Here is a 15,487-nt window from a genome sequence, read left to right on the forward strand (position 1 = left end):
TTGCAGCTCACAATTCACTTACAGCTTCCGGGGGACTTACAGCATTCCACCTCTTGGACCTGATGCTGACAGTCTGGATCTTTGTCCAATGCTTGAGTCCACCCACTCCTCAGTCTTCCCTAGCTTGACTGCAACCAGCTCAAGCTGCGGACCTTTTCAGTTCACGAACCACAAACAACTTTATGGGGGCTTGCAGTGTTCCTCCTCTTGAACCTTAAAGCGGGGGTTCACCCACACCGCCAAAAAAAAAACATATTAAAAGCCAGCAGCTACAAATACTGCAGCTGCTGACTTTTAATACATGGCCACTTACCTGTCCCAGGGTCCAGCGATGTCGGCAGGGGACGCCGAGAACCCGCTCGGTTCTCGGCAGCTGCCGCCGCCATCCTAGACACCTAGACGCCATCCTGTGACACCGGAGGGGGGGAGGGTTCCGAAAAGCGGAAGTTCCATTTTTGTGTGGAACTCCGCTTTAAGCTTGACAGCCTGAATCCTTATCTCATGCTTGATTCCAGCCAGTCCTCTGAGTCTTCCATAGCTTGTCTGCAAGCCTGCAGGCCTTTCCAGCCCATGATCCACTAACTGCTTTGGAGTTTGATGGGGAGGGGGCATCCACCCAGAGTCTTCCTTGGCTCATTTGGTGTGGCACCCTTTTCTGCATTATTCAAGAAGGACTTTTTTGCAGTCTCCACTTGAACTCACCGATTACACACACTTGCCTGAGAACCCCACAGAGGACCCAAGATCAGGATCCCCATGGCATCGTCAATGGCCACTTTCATCCTGCATGGAGACAGGTTTTCTCCATAAGTGCACTTGCAAGGTTTCATGATAACACCCCCCATGGGTGCCCCCAAATGGAACAATTGATTGCTGAACCACATTTAAGCAGAATAGCCTTTTTGAACCAACTTACTACACTATAAGGGCTCTCCCATTTTCCTCTTTTCTTTTACAGTGGACACTAAGTAGACAACTAGCTAGCTCTTCAGGACCAAAACCCTGGGACCTTAGCTGACCGCCATGTCCTAGATAAAGTCTTGTGACTTGGTTCCCTCAAATCTTGGAAGATAACAAGAAAGACAACAGGATTTCTGGTGTAAAAATCCTTTTCTGTTATCACTCCTTCTGCCTTTGTGTGTAACTGAATCATGATGGCAGTGGGTGGGTTATCCTGAATGGCTAACAATTTTTCTGTAGGTGGCAGTATGAGTCATACATTTCAGATTTCTGAGCCTGTGCCCCTTTATAAACTCCTAGAAAAAGATTTTGTTTGATCAAAATCAAAAATCCTGTTATCGTAATTTCCATCCATACTGTGTTGGAGGTTCACAAAGTTCTTTCTCCAAGTTGGCAAACAACTATGTCATCATTGTCACTCTGGTCACCATAAGGTGCTACAACACATTTTAATAAGCCGTTTTTATATATCATACTTAATTCTCAAAAAACAGTGTTTTTCCAACCTCAGTCCTTAAGCACTCTCAAAAAGTCATGTTTTGGGACTTTTCCTTAAAGCAGAGTTCCACAAATTTTTAAGTTTATTAAAAGTCAGCAGCTACAAAAAGTGTAGCTTACAAAAAGTTAATAAACAGACACTCACCTGTCCAGCGATGCGGCTGCCCGGAGCCTCGCTTCTCTCCCCCCCTCTCTTCCGGCGCCGTCATGGCCACTGTGGGCACCCAGTCGTGACAGCTTTCGGCTTCACGGCCGGGCGCGCACTGCGCATGCGCGAGCTGTGTTCTGCTAGTGGCTAGGCAATCTTCTGGGACCTGTCACGTGTCCCAGAAGATTGCTGGCATGGAGGGTCCGCCTAGGGGGAAAGGAGGAGTTGCCTAGGCGGCCAAGAGCAGGAAGAAGAAAGTGGGACAGGATGTCCCACTCTGAACTAAGTACCCACCCCCCAAAAAAATGACATGCCAAATGTGGCATGTCAGGGGATGAGGAGTTCTTAAAGCGGAAGTTCCACTTGTGGGTGGAACTCTGCTTTAAGATAAAAAAGCTGTATATAAATACCAAGATATTGGCATTGGTTTAAAGCACTTCTACATGGTGAAGGAAATCCAGAATACATGACCCGTGTAGGTTGGAGGTTGGTAACCACTGTTAACCACTATAGATGTTTCTTGCAAACAGCAATGTCCTAATAGCTATTGTATTGACAGGCTTTCATTGTTCTGATCTACAGGTTTATTCACTGCACAGATGATTCCCCAGACCCCAATGTAAAGTATGAGGTAAGCAAAACTTTTTTATTTGGATAATCTTTTAACCAGAAAGAATTTTTTTATATTTGCATCTTTCTTTAAGGTTCTTCGGTTTGAAGAGGATGCATAGTGTATTTTGTATTTATTTTCTGTTTGTCCTTGAACCATAATTGCAACGATGAGAATTCATCATTGAGGTTATATATATATATATATATATATATATATATATATACAGTAAATAAAGTAGACTTCTAAACCTTAAAAATTGTCAAAACCATAAAACCATTCCTTATAAACAATAAATTACCCCGCTGACAGCTGAATGTAAAAAACTAAAAAATTGCCGGCAAAAAAAAATTGCGGAAAAAAAACGGCGTGGGATCCCGCCAGGTTCATACCAGGCCCTTGGGGTCTAGTATGGATTCGGAGGGAACCCCTCACGCCAATTATTTATTTTTTTTTTAAATGATGTGGTGTCTCTCTCCTCCCCGAGCATGGGGGGTGGGTGCCCTGCGCTTCCCACCCCAAAGCAGCAACTTGCCCCCATGTTGATGGGGCAAGGGCCTCTTCCCAACCACCCTGGCCGGTGGCTGGCGGGGGGCTTATCTGAATCTGTTCACCGTAAAAAGCAGTGATTTGCTGGCATTTTTAAAGAAAATTACATTTACCTGTCAGCGGGGAAGCCCGCTGACAGCTGATGACTAATCGGTTGTTAAGGACATGACAAACGGCTTCCTGGCCCCCTCCTTAGCAACTAGCAAGATACAGTGTGTTTAACCACTTCAGCCCCGGAAGATTTTGCCCCCTTCCTGACCAGAGCACTTTTTACAATTTGCCACCGTGTCGCTTTAACTGACAATTGCGCGGTCATGCAATGCTGTACTCAAATTAAATTCGTGTCCTTTTTTTCCCACAAATAGAGCTTTCTTTTGGTGGTATTTGATCACCTCTGGGGTTTTTATTTTTTGCGCTATAAACAAAAAAAGAGCGACAATTTTGAAAAAAAAACTATTTTTTACTTTTTGCTATAATAAATATCCCCAAAAATGTTTTTAAAAAAACAAATTTCTTCATCAGTTTAGGCCAATGTATATTCTACATATCTTCGGTAAAAAAAATCGCCATAAGCGTATATAGATGGGTTTGCGTAAAAGTTATAGTGTCTATAAACTATGGGAAAGATGGTTGGCATTTTTATGGCTTTTTTTTTACTAGTAATGGCGGTGATCTGCGATTTTTAGCGGTATAGCGGCAGATCAGACACTTTTGACACATTTTTGGGACCATTGACATTTATACAGCGATACTCCTCTCCCCTGACAGAACAGGGATTTGTGTGTTTACACACACAAATCCTCGTGTCCGCGGTCACCGGGCACACGCATCGGGTCACCCGCCATGCAGCGGGCGCGCGCCCTCTGGCGGCTCTTAAAGGGTACAACGTACCCATACGGGGCTTCGGCCAGCAGAGCCATTCTGCCGACATATATCGGCATGAGACGGTCGGCAAGCAGTTAGAGAAGGGAAAAAAAAAAAAAACGGAAGTGAAAACTGCTTGCAAAAACGCATTAAAAAAACGAGGGTTTCAAAACGCACTGCAAAATGTGCCTGAAAAACTCATCAAGCGTAACCGCATAGATGTGAACCTAGACTTCAGCCATACAAAATAGCACTTATAGGTGCATCTCATAAAATTAGAATATCATCAAAAAGTTTATTTTTTTAAATAATTCAATTCAAAAGGTGAAACTCATATATTTTATATAGATGCGTTACACACACACAGTGATATATTTCAAGCATTTATTTCTTTTAATTTTGATGGTTATGGCTTACAGCTAGTGAAAACCCAAAATTCAGTATCTCAGAAAATTAGAATATTACATAAGACCAATTTAAAAAAAAAAAGATTTTTAATACAGAAATGTTGGCTTACTGAAATGTATGTCCATGTACAGTATGCACTCAATACTTGGTTGGGGCTCCTTTTGCATGTATTACTGCATCAATGTGGCAAGGCATGGAGGCGATCAGCCTGTGGCACTGCTGTGGTGTTATGGATGCCCATGTTGCTCTGATAGGGGTGTGCAGTTCATTTGCATTGTTGGGTCTGGTGTCTCTCATCTTCCTCTTGACAATACCCCATAGATTCTCTATAGGGTTTAGGTCAGGCAAGTTTGCTGGCTAATCAAGCACAGTGATACCATGATCATTAAACCAGGTATTGGTACTTTTGGCAGTGTGGATAGGTGCCAAGTCCTGCTGGAAAATTAAATCAGCATCTCTATAAAGCTGGTCAGCAAAGGGAAGCATGAAGTGTTCTAGAATTTCCTGCTAAAGCGCTGCACTGACTTTGGACTTGATAAAACACAGTAGACCAACACCAGCAGATGACATGGCTCCCCAAATCCTCTAGAGCACTTCATGCTTCCCTCTGCTGAGCAGCTTTTTGGAGACGCTGATTTCATTTTGCAGCAGGACTTGGAACCTGTCCACATGGCCAAATGTACCAATACCTGGTTTAATGATCATGGTATCACTGTGTTTGATTGGCCAGCAAACTCACCTGACCTAAACCCAATAGAAAATCTGGGGGGTATTGTCAAGAGGAAGATGAGAGACTCCAGATCCAACAATGCAGACGAGCTGCTGGCCGCTATCAAAGCAACCTGGGCTTCCATACCACCTCAGCAGGGCCACAGGCTAATCGCCTCCATGCCACACTGCATTGATGCAGTAATTCATGCAAAAGGAGCCCCGACCAAGTATTGAGTGCATATTATACTGTACATGGACATACTTTTCTGTATTAAAAATCCTTTTTTTTATTGGTCTTATGTAATATTCTAATTTTCTGAGATACTGAATTTGGGGTTTTCACTAGCTGTAAGCCATAATCATCAAAATTAAAAGAAAGAAATGCTTGAAAAATATCACTCTGTGTGTAACTCATCTATATAAATATGAGTTTTTTTTCTTTTTGAATTGAATAACTGAAATAAATAAACTTTTTGATGATATTCTAATTTTATGAGATCTATGTAGAAGACACCTGCTGCACAGCACCGAAGACTGATTGGCTGCACTTTGTCACTAAAACCGACCATAGGCTATAAAATCTGGAGAGCATAAGAAAATCTCAATACTTTTGGCAAATCAAGATGACAGCGCAAATCTGAATACTCTAGGTTAGCAATACTAACCGTCTCAGCGGCTCACTTAAAATGCATGAAGGAAAAAAAAGCCATTATGCTAACCAAATGTGCCTTCGATAATTTTGCCTTTTGGAATAAAGTTGTTTTGAAATTCTGAATGTTAATAGTAGAGAAACAGAAGGACCGCAAAACCAATGAAAAAAAAAAAAAAAAACTACAACACAGACCTTATGACAACTTAATTAAGAAACCCAGAGGACAGGCAGAAAAGACAAGGATCGACACTGCAGCAGAAGATAAGCCCCGTTATAACTGTCTAGCAAGAATGCTACTGGAATTGAATTTTCTACGTATTGAAACCACTTAAGGTACTCGCTGAATATTTCTAACAAGTTAGGTAAACAGGAAAATTGCCAAATGACCGGAGTTGAGTTTGCATACAGTGCTTCTACCTAAAGAATGGGTTCCGGCAATATAAGAAACTATTGTACATTTTTTCAAAAAAGGAAAATGTTGGGACTTTAAATGAGGCTAGCACCAAAGGGATGCTCGCCTCCATCCCGGTCATTGGTTAAAAAGAAAAAGAGAAGTGATACTTTAAATGAAGCACACAGCAGCACAACGCAGGTCAAGTGACCAAAATTCATTTATTTGGTATAATCCATGGTATGTAAAAAACATTTTGGGCATCCAACCTCTAAAATGCTGTGGGTGTCAAGCCTCTATATAAAGAATAAATAAATAATTTGTCCTAATTTTCATGGCTCTTTTGGGTCTAATCATAGTAACAAATGTACACATGCATATCTTTGCTCTCTGTGTGACAATGGATCTGACGTATTGTGTATTGCATGCATAATCAATCCATGGTTTATTATATAGAGGCTTGATGCCCACAGCATTTTAGAGGTTGGATGCCCAAAATGTTTTATACATACCATGGATTATACCAAATAAATGAATTTTGGTCACTTGACCTGCATTGTGCTGCTGTGTGCTTCATTTAAAGTCCCACTTCTCTCTCTTTTTCTATTGTACATTTTTCTTATTGGTGCACACCAGTAAGGTAATATAAGTGATTGTACAAGAAAATTGAAACTATAGAGAATTGCCCTGTAATATAGTCAGGTTATTGAAAGGCCTAGGAACTAGAGACTTTTCTAATATGCTCCTGTATATTGAAAAAGCAGATTGCTACCAGAAATTCCCATATGCTTTATTGACTTCAAGAAAGTCTTTGTGAGTTTCATATCAAAATCTGGAAACTTCTCAGGGCAGGGAATCCCCAGAATGTCATGTTATATAAAAAGGTATCTCAGTTTGAAGCTACCGTGATGACAGAGCATGGTGAAACAGGCCTCCTGGAAAATGAGTCAGACAAGATTGTAACTGTTCTCCACATTAGCATGTATGCTACATACAGATTGAAAGAAGCTTGATGGCAAGATAAACAAACTAGAGGAAGAAACATACGCAACCTTAGATCTGCTCCTGTCTAAATTCTTCTATCACATACTGGACTCTTACATCTTTAGTTTTTGTTGAATGAACCAATATACTTTAGTATAGCTTAATTTCGCACTGGATTGCATCGGCAGGTCATAGAAGGATTTTTCCTGGAGGTTCCTTCTATATATTAGTTAGATTTCTTTACAGCTTTCCCGCTTTTGTTCAATAAAACTAAATAAAATGGCATATGATTAATATAGCTGTTAAGATTGTGTCCAAGCTATTGCTATTGCGGTGTGCAAAACGAAATAATACACATTTAAATTATAAACTAAGGCCCGGTTCACACTTGTGCGATGCAAGAAGCCTGCAAATCCACTTTGGGTTCCCGCATCGCACCGACTCGCATGGAAGTTCACACTGCCAAATGCGAACTGCTGGGGAGTGTCAATACATTGTTAACGACACCCCCAGTTCAGCTTGCGTAACTCACTGTGAACTGACGGTTCAGACATGAATCAGATCGCATATGTGTGAACACACATGTGATCTGATTCTGGTCCGAACAGAAAAAAGGGTCCTGTGCGTGTTTGGACCGAATGCAGTGCGATATCAGCCATACTGTGTGTATGGCTGAAATCGCACCGCACAGACATCGCATGTAATGTGAACAGCAGTGCAATGCATAAATTCATTTTTTGTTTGTTTTTTTACATATACCTAGTGCAAACAGTAACAGTTCGGACGGGAAACATATTAACCTTTCAGTTTATCATTCATTCATCAGAAATTTTTCAAACTTGTCCTTCGTTTTTTTCGGCTAAAAAACGTCCCAACGATTATCGATTTTGTGCCTATTAACTGGCCGAAAAATGAACAAACTGTCTAAATGACCGAATTTCGGCCAATTTTTCATATAGTGTATGGCCAGCATAAGCCTAAAACTGTTCCCACGTTTCTTCTAGCTCTTATTCTAATAACCCTTTAAGAGGAAGATGCATATTCTTACGTATTCTCAGTGCACTCCTGTCTGGTCATGTGATCTCCCCACTGGCCAGCTTCAGGGGAGGGGAAAGCGTGCTAATAACAGATGAAATGCCTGGATGGTCACACCACCTATAGGCTTACTACGGGATATCCGTTGTTGGCTGTCCCTCTCCTCTCTGATGGAGCCAATCATGTGACCAGACCGAAGTGCCCTGAAAACAGTTAAGTATAGGCATCTGCCTTCTACAGAGTAGCACTTTAAATAATACACATTTTAGTGCTTTATCGTATGTGTCTAAAATAATATACACTTATAAATGGCATTGCCAAAAAGGAATTTTAAACATTACTTCAGTGATCAATTTTTGCAAATAAAATTGCTTTCTGGGAGGTTGCAGTGATTTTAATCCAGCTTTTCACATTAGAATTATGCATATATTTACTTCCTGTAAACAAGCAATCACTGATAGTGTGTTTTAAGGCCAATTCCATTTCTAGCTCTTATTAAAGTCTCACAAACTGTGACTCTCTGAAGTTGTATGACAAGTACAGCATGAGCTTAAGTGACAATTATCGTGAGTGGATATACTGTGGATGTGAGGTTTTGGGAATAGATGATAAGTATGAGCAACCATTTTTTACCTTTTAAATGCACATTGCTGTTTAGAAATCTCTAGCATCCAGGCAGCTGTTGTCATTTCAGAACTGGACATATTTTTTTCTGTTTTAACCACTTCAGCCCCGGAAGAATTTACCCCCTTCCTGACCAGGCCATTTTTTGCGATACGGCACTGCGTCGCTTTAACTGACAATTGCACAGTCGTGCGGCGCTGTACCGAAACAAAATTTACGTACTTTTTTTTTCCCCCCACAAATAGAGCTTTCTTTTGGTGGTATTTGATCATCTCTGCGTTTTTTTATGTTTTGAACTATAAACAAAAGGAGAGCGACAATTTTGAAAAAAACACTATTTGTTTTAACTTTTTGCTATAGTAAATATCCCAAATTAAAAACAAAAACAAAACTGTTTTCCTCAGCTTAGGCTGATATGTATTCTTCTACATATTTTTGGTTAAAAAAAATCACAATAAGCGTATATTGATTTCCGCAAACTAAAGTTATAGCGTCTACAAAATAGGGGATGGATTTATGGCATTTTTATTATTATTTTCTTTACTAGTAATGGCGGCGATCAGCAATTTTTATCAGGACTGCGATATTGCGGCGTGCAAATCGGACACATTTTGACACATTTTTTGGGACCAGTGATATATCATACGGCGATCAGTGCTATAAAAATGCTGTATAAATGTCACTGGCAGGGAAGGGGTTAACTCTGTTCCCTAGGTGTGTTCTAGCTGTTGGGGGGATGGGACTGACTAGGGGAGGAGAGAGATCGTTGTTCCTACTTGGTAGGAACATATGATTTGTCTCCTCTCCCCTGACAAAACCGGGATTTGTGTGTTTACACACACAGATCCCTGTTCTCTCTGTCATGAGCGATCACGGGTACTCGGCGGTCATTGCGCCCACCAGGCACTCGCATCAGCTTCGGGGACACGCTGCGGGCCCGCGCGCGCCTCCTTCAATGTCTTAAAAAACCGACGTACAGCTACGACGGCTCACCCAGGGGAGCCATATACTGCGGCAGCTGGTCGGGAACCGGTTAAACATTGAATGCTTCAATGATGGATCCAGGAGTATACAAAATTCTTTGCTAATTTTTTTGTTAAAATAGAAAAAATGTTTTACTTATCTGCTGTGTGAAATGGTAATTCACAGAGCGGCTCCTTACCTCCTCTTCTAGAGTCCCATATTGGCGCTGTCCACTCCTCCTTCCCTGCGGATGCCCCCTCAGCAAGCGGTGTGCTGAAGAGGCACCCATGCTCCCAAGCCGGGCTGATTGCGTCTATAGACACACACAGCGCAGCTTGGCCATGCCTTCTGCTCTCTTCTTACATGATTTGACTGACAACAGCGGGAGCCAAAGGCTCCGGCTGCTCTCAGTCTCCTGGGAGAAGAGGAAGAGTGCAGCTGTGCTACAAATGGGACAGCACTGGATCAAGTGAAGACTCAGGTAAGTGTTTTAGGCAGGGGGGTGTTGGAACAGGTATTGGAATTAATGCTTGCACCTGTGTGCAATCATTAGTTTAGGTCATGTTTAAAATGTTCCTTAATGTGTATTTTTTTATCATGTGTTATACAAATAGGAAGATAACTGTTAACCATAGAATTTCTGGAAAATATGGATTTCATTTTGTTTTTTTTGTTACCATTCATTCCTAGAAGCATAGTAACATTCATTACTGCACTAACAAAATCTGCGTGTTTTTTTTTTTTTTTTTTTTTTCTTAGGGCCAGTTCACACCACATGCAGTCCAGTGCGTTTTTTTTTTTTTTTTTTTTTCTGTATCAAAAATGCATGGAAAGTAGGTTATATGGTTTTTAATTGCATAGTTCACACCAGTGCTTGCAGTTTCAGTGTGTTCCAGTTCCAGAAAAAAAAGTAGAACGTGATGCATTTTTCCTGCACTGAACTGTATTGGAATGCTGTTAAACGCATAAAAAATGCACTGGAACACACAAACACATTTCGGTTTGTTTTTCAATTGAGTTGTACCGTTTATAGGTCACATTAAAGGTGGAAAAGGTTCTGAAATTATTTCTCTTTGTCTCATTTATTTACATCACAGAAACCTGACATTTTAACAGGGGTGTGTAGACTTTTTATATCCACTGTAAATGCAGAAAGAGAATGAGAAAATGTGCAGTTTTTTTAGCCTTGGTTAATTGTAATTTTTTTAAAAGCCAATTTCCTGTAAAACATCTTTTTGTTTCTTTGCCAAACATGAGGGCGATGCTTTTCATCACAACCACAACTTTTTTGACATGTTTTTACAGAGAACTTTACAGACTAAGGGAATATGATATTGTAACTAAGCAGACATCAGCTTTTACTGTTGTGACATCAAAACTTTACTGAATTGTAATTGGTTGACATGTGCAAGTGTGCATCCTTGCTCTTTGCACTAATCTTTTAATTGTGAGTTATTTGCTCAATGATTCTGATTAACATTTTGTAGAAGTTAATCTTCTGTGAGTAACACTGTCAATTCCACATAGATGTACTTCATAATGGATTAAAATAATGACAGTGGTTCGGATTTTTTGTTTTTGTTTTTGTTTCCCTCTAGCTTGTTCTAAGGAAATGGTGTGAATTGATTCCAGGTGGAGAGTTTAGATGCTTTGTTAAGGAAAACAAACTAATAGGTAAGCTTTTCCAAAACCATGAATATAAACTATACAAATGATGAGTAATCTTTAGGCCCCTTTCACACTTGTGCGACTTGTCCTGCGACTTGGGACTGCAAAATTGTGTGACAAGTCGTACCCCATGACTTCCAATGAGTACCATTCATATCTGTGCGGCTTCAAAGTAGCACCTGTACTACTTTGGTCAGACTTTGATCCCAGTTGAGGTCCATAGACTTCAAGTTTACACAGGCAGTCCCTGAAATCGTGGCAAAATTGTGCGACTTTGAAGTCGCAGTAGTGTGAAAGGAGCCTTAAAGATGAGCACTACATGATGATGGGATGTAAACCTTTAATTATGTGGAAGTGTATAGTGGATGTTGTAGAAATATTATACATTTCCCTTTCATTAATATGCAAGATTTGGCTCTGTTCATGTTTCCCTAAGATGCATAGAATTAATCTTCCATTTTCTTAGTGTGTAGCACTGCATTTCATGCCTTCTTATTTGCATACAAAGACTATTTGCATTCACCATATTTGTTTTACAGTGTGTAACAAGCCACAGATGCACAAGTTACATTTTGAAAAAAAAAAAAACTTTTTTATGACTATATTTTAGTAAATAGAAATGGATGCTTACATTTCATGTTAAAGCCTGTGTATGTATGCATGCATGCATGCATACAATATTACTATGTTCTATATTTACTTCTATTTGTTTCAATGGTGTTTTTGGTAGCTCTTTAGCCAGCATTCATGTGATGATTTCCAACTGTGTATCAGTTTGAACATGTGTGTAAAATCTATCTATTTCTTTAAAATATGTCAGTTATTTTGCTGAGTTTGGGGAATGTCACTCTTTATATTTATAATAATAAAAATGCATAAGTGCAAGCTTGAAAATTGTTATTTCTAAATAGAAACTATTGACTATAATGCCTCATGCACACTGGGCATTATAAACTACTTGTGTGTCCAGAAATCTAGAGTACTGGGTTTACCAGCTAAAGGCACATATTGTATCAGATTCATTTAAACAAGAAATCTTCGATTCCTTCTCTACTCTTTCATCATCTGTAGCCTACATTGCGGATGCATCAGCCGAGTCTATTAGATTCACAGCAAGGTCAGTATCTCTATCTAATTCGGCCAGAAGAACACTTTGGTTGAAAACCTGGACAGGGGACTCAGCATCCAAAAGTAAAATTTGTGGAATTCATTTTACTGGGGAAATTTTGTTTGGGCCAGAGAAAATTTCCGGTTAAGAAGAAAAAGTAACCTCCATAGCGTTTTTTTTTTTCAACCTCAAAGGGCTTAAGACCAAGACAACAGGCCCCAGTCCAAGAGAAGGAACTGTTCCTTGCAGAAATCGGAGAACAGGGGTGGACTCCTTTTCCATCCTCCTGTGCAGGCCAACAAAACACAATGACTTGTCACTTCCTGTGGGAGGAAGGCTTCAGGGGTTTCTCCCAACATACAGTAACATCAAATCAGTATATCTCGATGATGCTTTCCCAGAGATGCAGGATAGAATTCTCGAGTCTTCCCCAGAAATTTTCCGAAGGACGCAGCCAAGTCTATGGCCATGAATACCCTTCTAGAAGATCTGTTGCAACAGAGAGTGGTGGTTCGAGTAACGCCAGAAGAATATCAACAGGGTTTCTATTCTCATGTCTTTCTAGTGAAGAAAGGAAGACGGAAATTTTTGTCTAATTCTCAACTTAAAACTACTGAATAGATCTGTATTTTTACAGAAAATTTTGCATGGACTCAATCTTTACAGTCGGTAATCTATTAAATTTCCATACCCATCGCCACTCAGTCTCAAAGGTTTCTGAGACTAGGGGTGAATATGGGGAAACAGATTCTTCATTTGCAGTTCAGAGTGCTTCCTTTCGACTTTTCATCTGCTCACAAAGAGATATTCGCTCACAAAGACAGATATTCACAAAGATGATGACGGAAACTCTTGAACCACTTCGTCTTCAGGGGATTGCAGTGATCCCTTATCTAGACGACTTCCTCTTTTTTTGCCCCTTCGAGCGTAAAGCTACAGGAAGATCTGGTCAGGGCTCGCAGCCATCTGGAGATGTTGGGGTGGATCGTAAACCTCCAGAAGTCAAGCTTGGATCTTTTCCAGTAGAAAGAGTAGCTCCGACAGATGCCAGTGCTTGGGGTGCCCATTGGGATAATGCCAGCGCTGGATACTTATTCGCAAGATCTCCAGGGTTACTATATCCAGATTTTGTTGGACAATGCCACAACTGTGGCCTACTTGAACAAATATGGTGGTACAAGAAGCAGAAATCTGCAGTTGCATGCCACAGAAATTCTGAAGTGGGTAAAGAGTCATTTGCTGTCCTTGTCAGCAGTCCACCTCAAAGGCAAGCTGAACAACTTAGCGTAGTTCCTGTCCAAATTATTCAGGAAGCAGAGTGGACCCTGAAGCCAGACGTGTTTGCTCTTTTCACTGAGAAATGGGGAAAACCCCAGCTGGATCTGTTTGCTTCCAGAGAAAATATGAAATCCTTAGGGACAGATGCCCTGGTGCATCCTTGGGAGTTTCGTCTAGAGTATGCCTTCCCACCATTTCAGATAATTCCGCTAGTGTTAAAGAAAATTTGGAAGGAAAAGGCCTTGGTGATTCTAATCACCCTGTTTTGGCCAAAGAGGGCTTGGTTTTCAACAGTTCTTCATCTATTAATCAAGCCATTCTAGCACCTTCCCCTCAGGCTGAACTTGCTACTTCAGAGATCCAGTAAACTTCCCGAATGTAGCCAGACTTACCGCCTGGTATCTGAGGAGCAGCTTTTAAATAATAACGTTTTTTTGGAGCCCTTGGTAAACCCCTTACTTTCAAGTAGAAAAAAGGTTACTAGGGCTATTTGCGCAAAAAATTGGAAAATCTACAATTCCTGGTGCCATTCGGAAGGCAGACCCCTGAGAGATTCCACATCAATTTTGGAGTTCCTACAAGTTGGCGCAGATAAGGGTCTAGTAATTAGTACCCTTAAGGTACAGGTAGCGTCCCAAGGAGTTTGTCTTTAAAGATCTATTTCCTCAGAGGCTTTAGTTTCTAGTTTTTTGTTTTTTTTAAAGCCCTGGCTCGGTCCAGGCCAGTCCTGATGAAGAACTTTCCAAAATAGGATCTATCCGTGGTACTGCAGGCAATGACAAAAAAACCTTTTGAGCCTTTGGAATCAATTTCCTTGAAAAATGTAACCCTCAAAACTGTATTTCTAGTTGCCATTACATCTGCACGAAGAATCAGCAAGCTTCATGCTCTATCAATTAGAGAACATTTTCTGTCCATATTTGCAGATAGGACTGTTCTGAAGACGGATCCAAGTTTTTTGCCAAAGGTGGCATCAGTTCAGAACCATTCACAAGACATTGTCCTACAGACTTTCTGTTCCAACCCTTCACGGGAGAGAGAGTTTTTTTCGTAACATAGATGTAAGAAGAACTCTTTTCATTACTTAGGGATAACTAATCACTTTAGGACTTTGGACTCGCTATTTGTTGTTTTTTTTTTTTTTTTGTTTTGTTTTTTTTTCTTGTAGTAAAAAAGGTCACCAAGCATCCAAAGCATCAATTGCCAGGTGGCTAAAGTTGGCAATTTTAGAAGCATATTCCAAAATGGATTTGTCTCCCACACTGAAGATCACAGCACACTCCACTAGGGCGCTTGCAGCTACTTGGGCAGAAAGAGCTGGTGCCTCCCCAAACAAATTTGCAAGACGGCCACGTTGTCAAATTTTTTCACGTTTGCCCATCATTACAGACTGGGCCTTTTTATCAGCAAGCGATCAGGCCTTTGGCAGGAAGGTCCTGCAGGCAGTTGTCCCTCCCTAATGGGGTAAGTCTCAGTTGTCCTCTCAGGTGCTCTCCTGAAAGACGTTTTGGGAAAATCCAATTTGGACTTACCGGTAACTAGTTTTCCGGGGGGTTTTCAGGACAGCAATGACCCACCCTTATGTTGTATGTTTTGATATAATTCACTGTGTTCCAGCCTAAGCTGAAGGTACTCTACTACGACTGACAGGTGGTGGAGAGAAGCCTCCTTTTGAAGTTTGGTGGAAGAAGTGTTTCCTTTGGTCTGGTGGGAGGAGCCACAATCTCAGCTGCTTGTCCTGAAAGACTCCCGGGAAAACAAGTTAATGCTAGGTCTAACTTGGTTTTACATAAGAATGTTTGTACAAATAATCGTACAAACATTTGTGTATAAATTCATAGCATATTTCTTGGCTTGATGAATATTGTTCAAAAGTACTTCAAAATGTAGTTTGCTTTTAACATTCGATTTTGGAATGAATGGACTTTATTGAACAAAAAACACAAACGGTTAGAAATTCATTCATTCAAGAAAACAAAAGAATTTCATCCTGCTGCTTCATGTTTTTCATCCCTTCAGATAACGATTTGACCCCA

General features: G+C 40.6%; 1 protein-coding gene across 2 annotated transcripts in view; it reads left to right on the forward strand.

The window, feature by feature from the left end:
- Positions 1–15,487, forward strand: part of CDC123 (cell division cycle 123) — a 118,680-nt gene that overhangs the window by 77,366 nt on the left and 25,827 nt on the right. For both annotated transcript variants that reach the window (XM_073619501.1, XM_073619502.1), the window contains exons 7-8: positions 2,189–2,237; positions 10,996–11,071. In XM_073619501.1, the coding sequence (XP_073475602.1) occupies positions 2,189–2,237; positions 10,996–11,071 (125 nt within the window). The remainder of the gene's footprint in view (positions 1–2,188; positions 2,238–10,995; positions 11,072–15,487) is intronic.

Source organism: Aquarana catesbeiana, linkage group LG03 (assembly GCF_042186555.1).
Source record: "Aquarana catesbeiana isolate 2022-GZ linkage group LG03, ASM4218655v1, whole genome shotgun sequence".
NCBI classification, from domain to species: domain Eukaryota; kingdom Metazoa; phylum Chordata; class Amphibia; order Anura; family Ranidae; genus Aquarana; species Aquarana catesbeiana.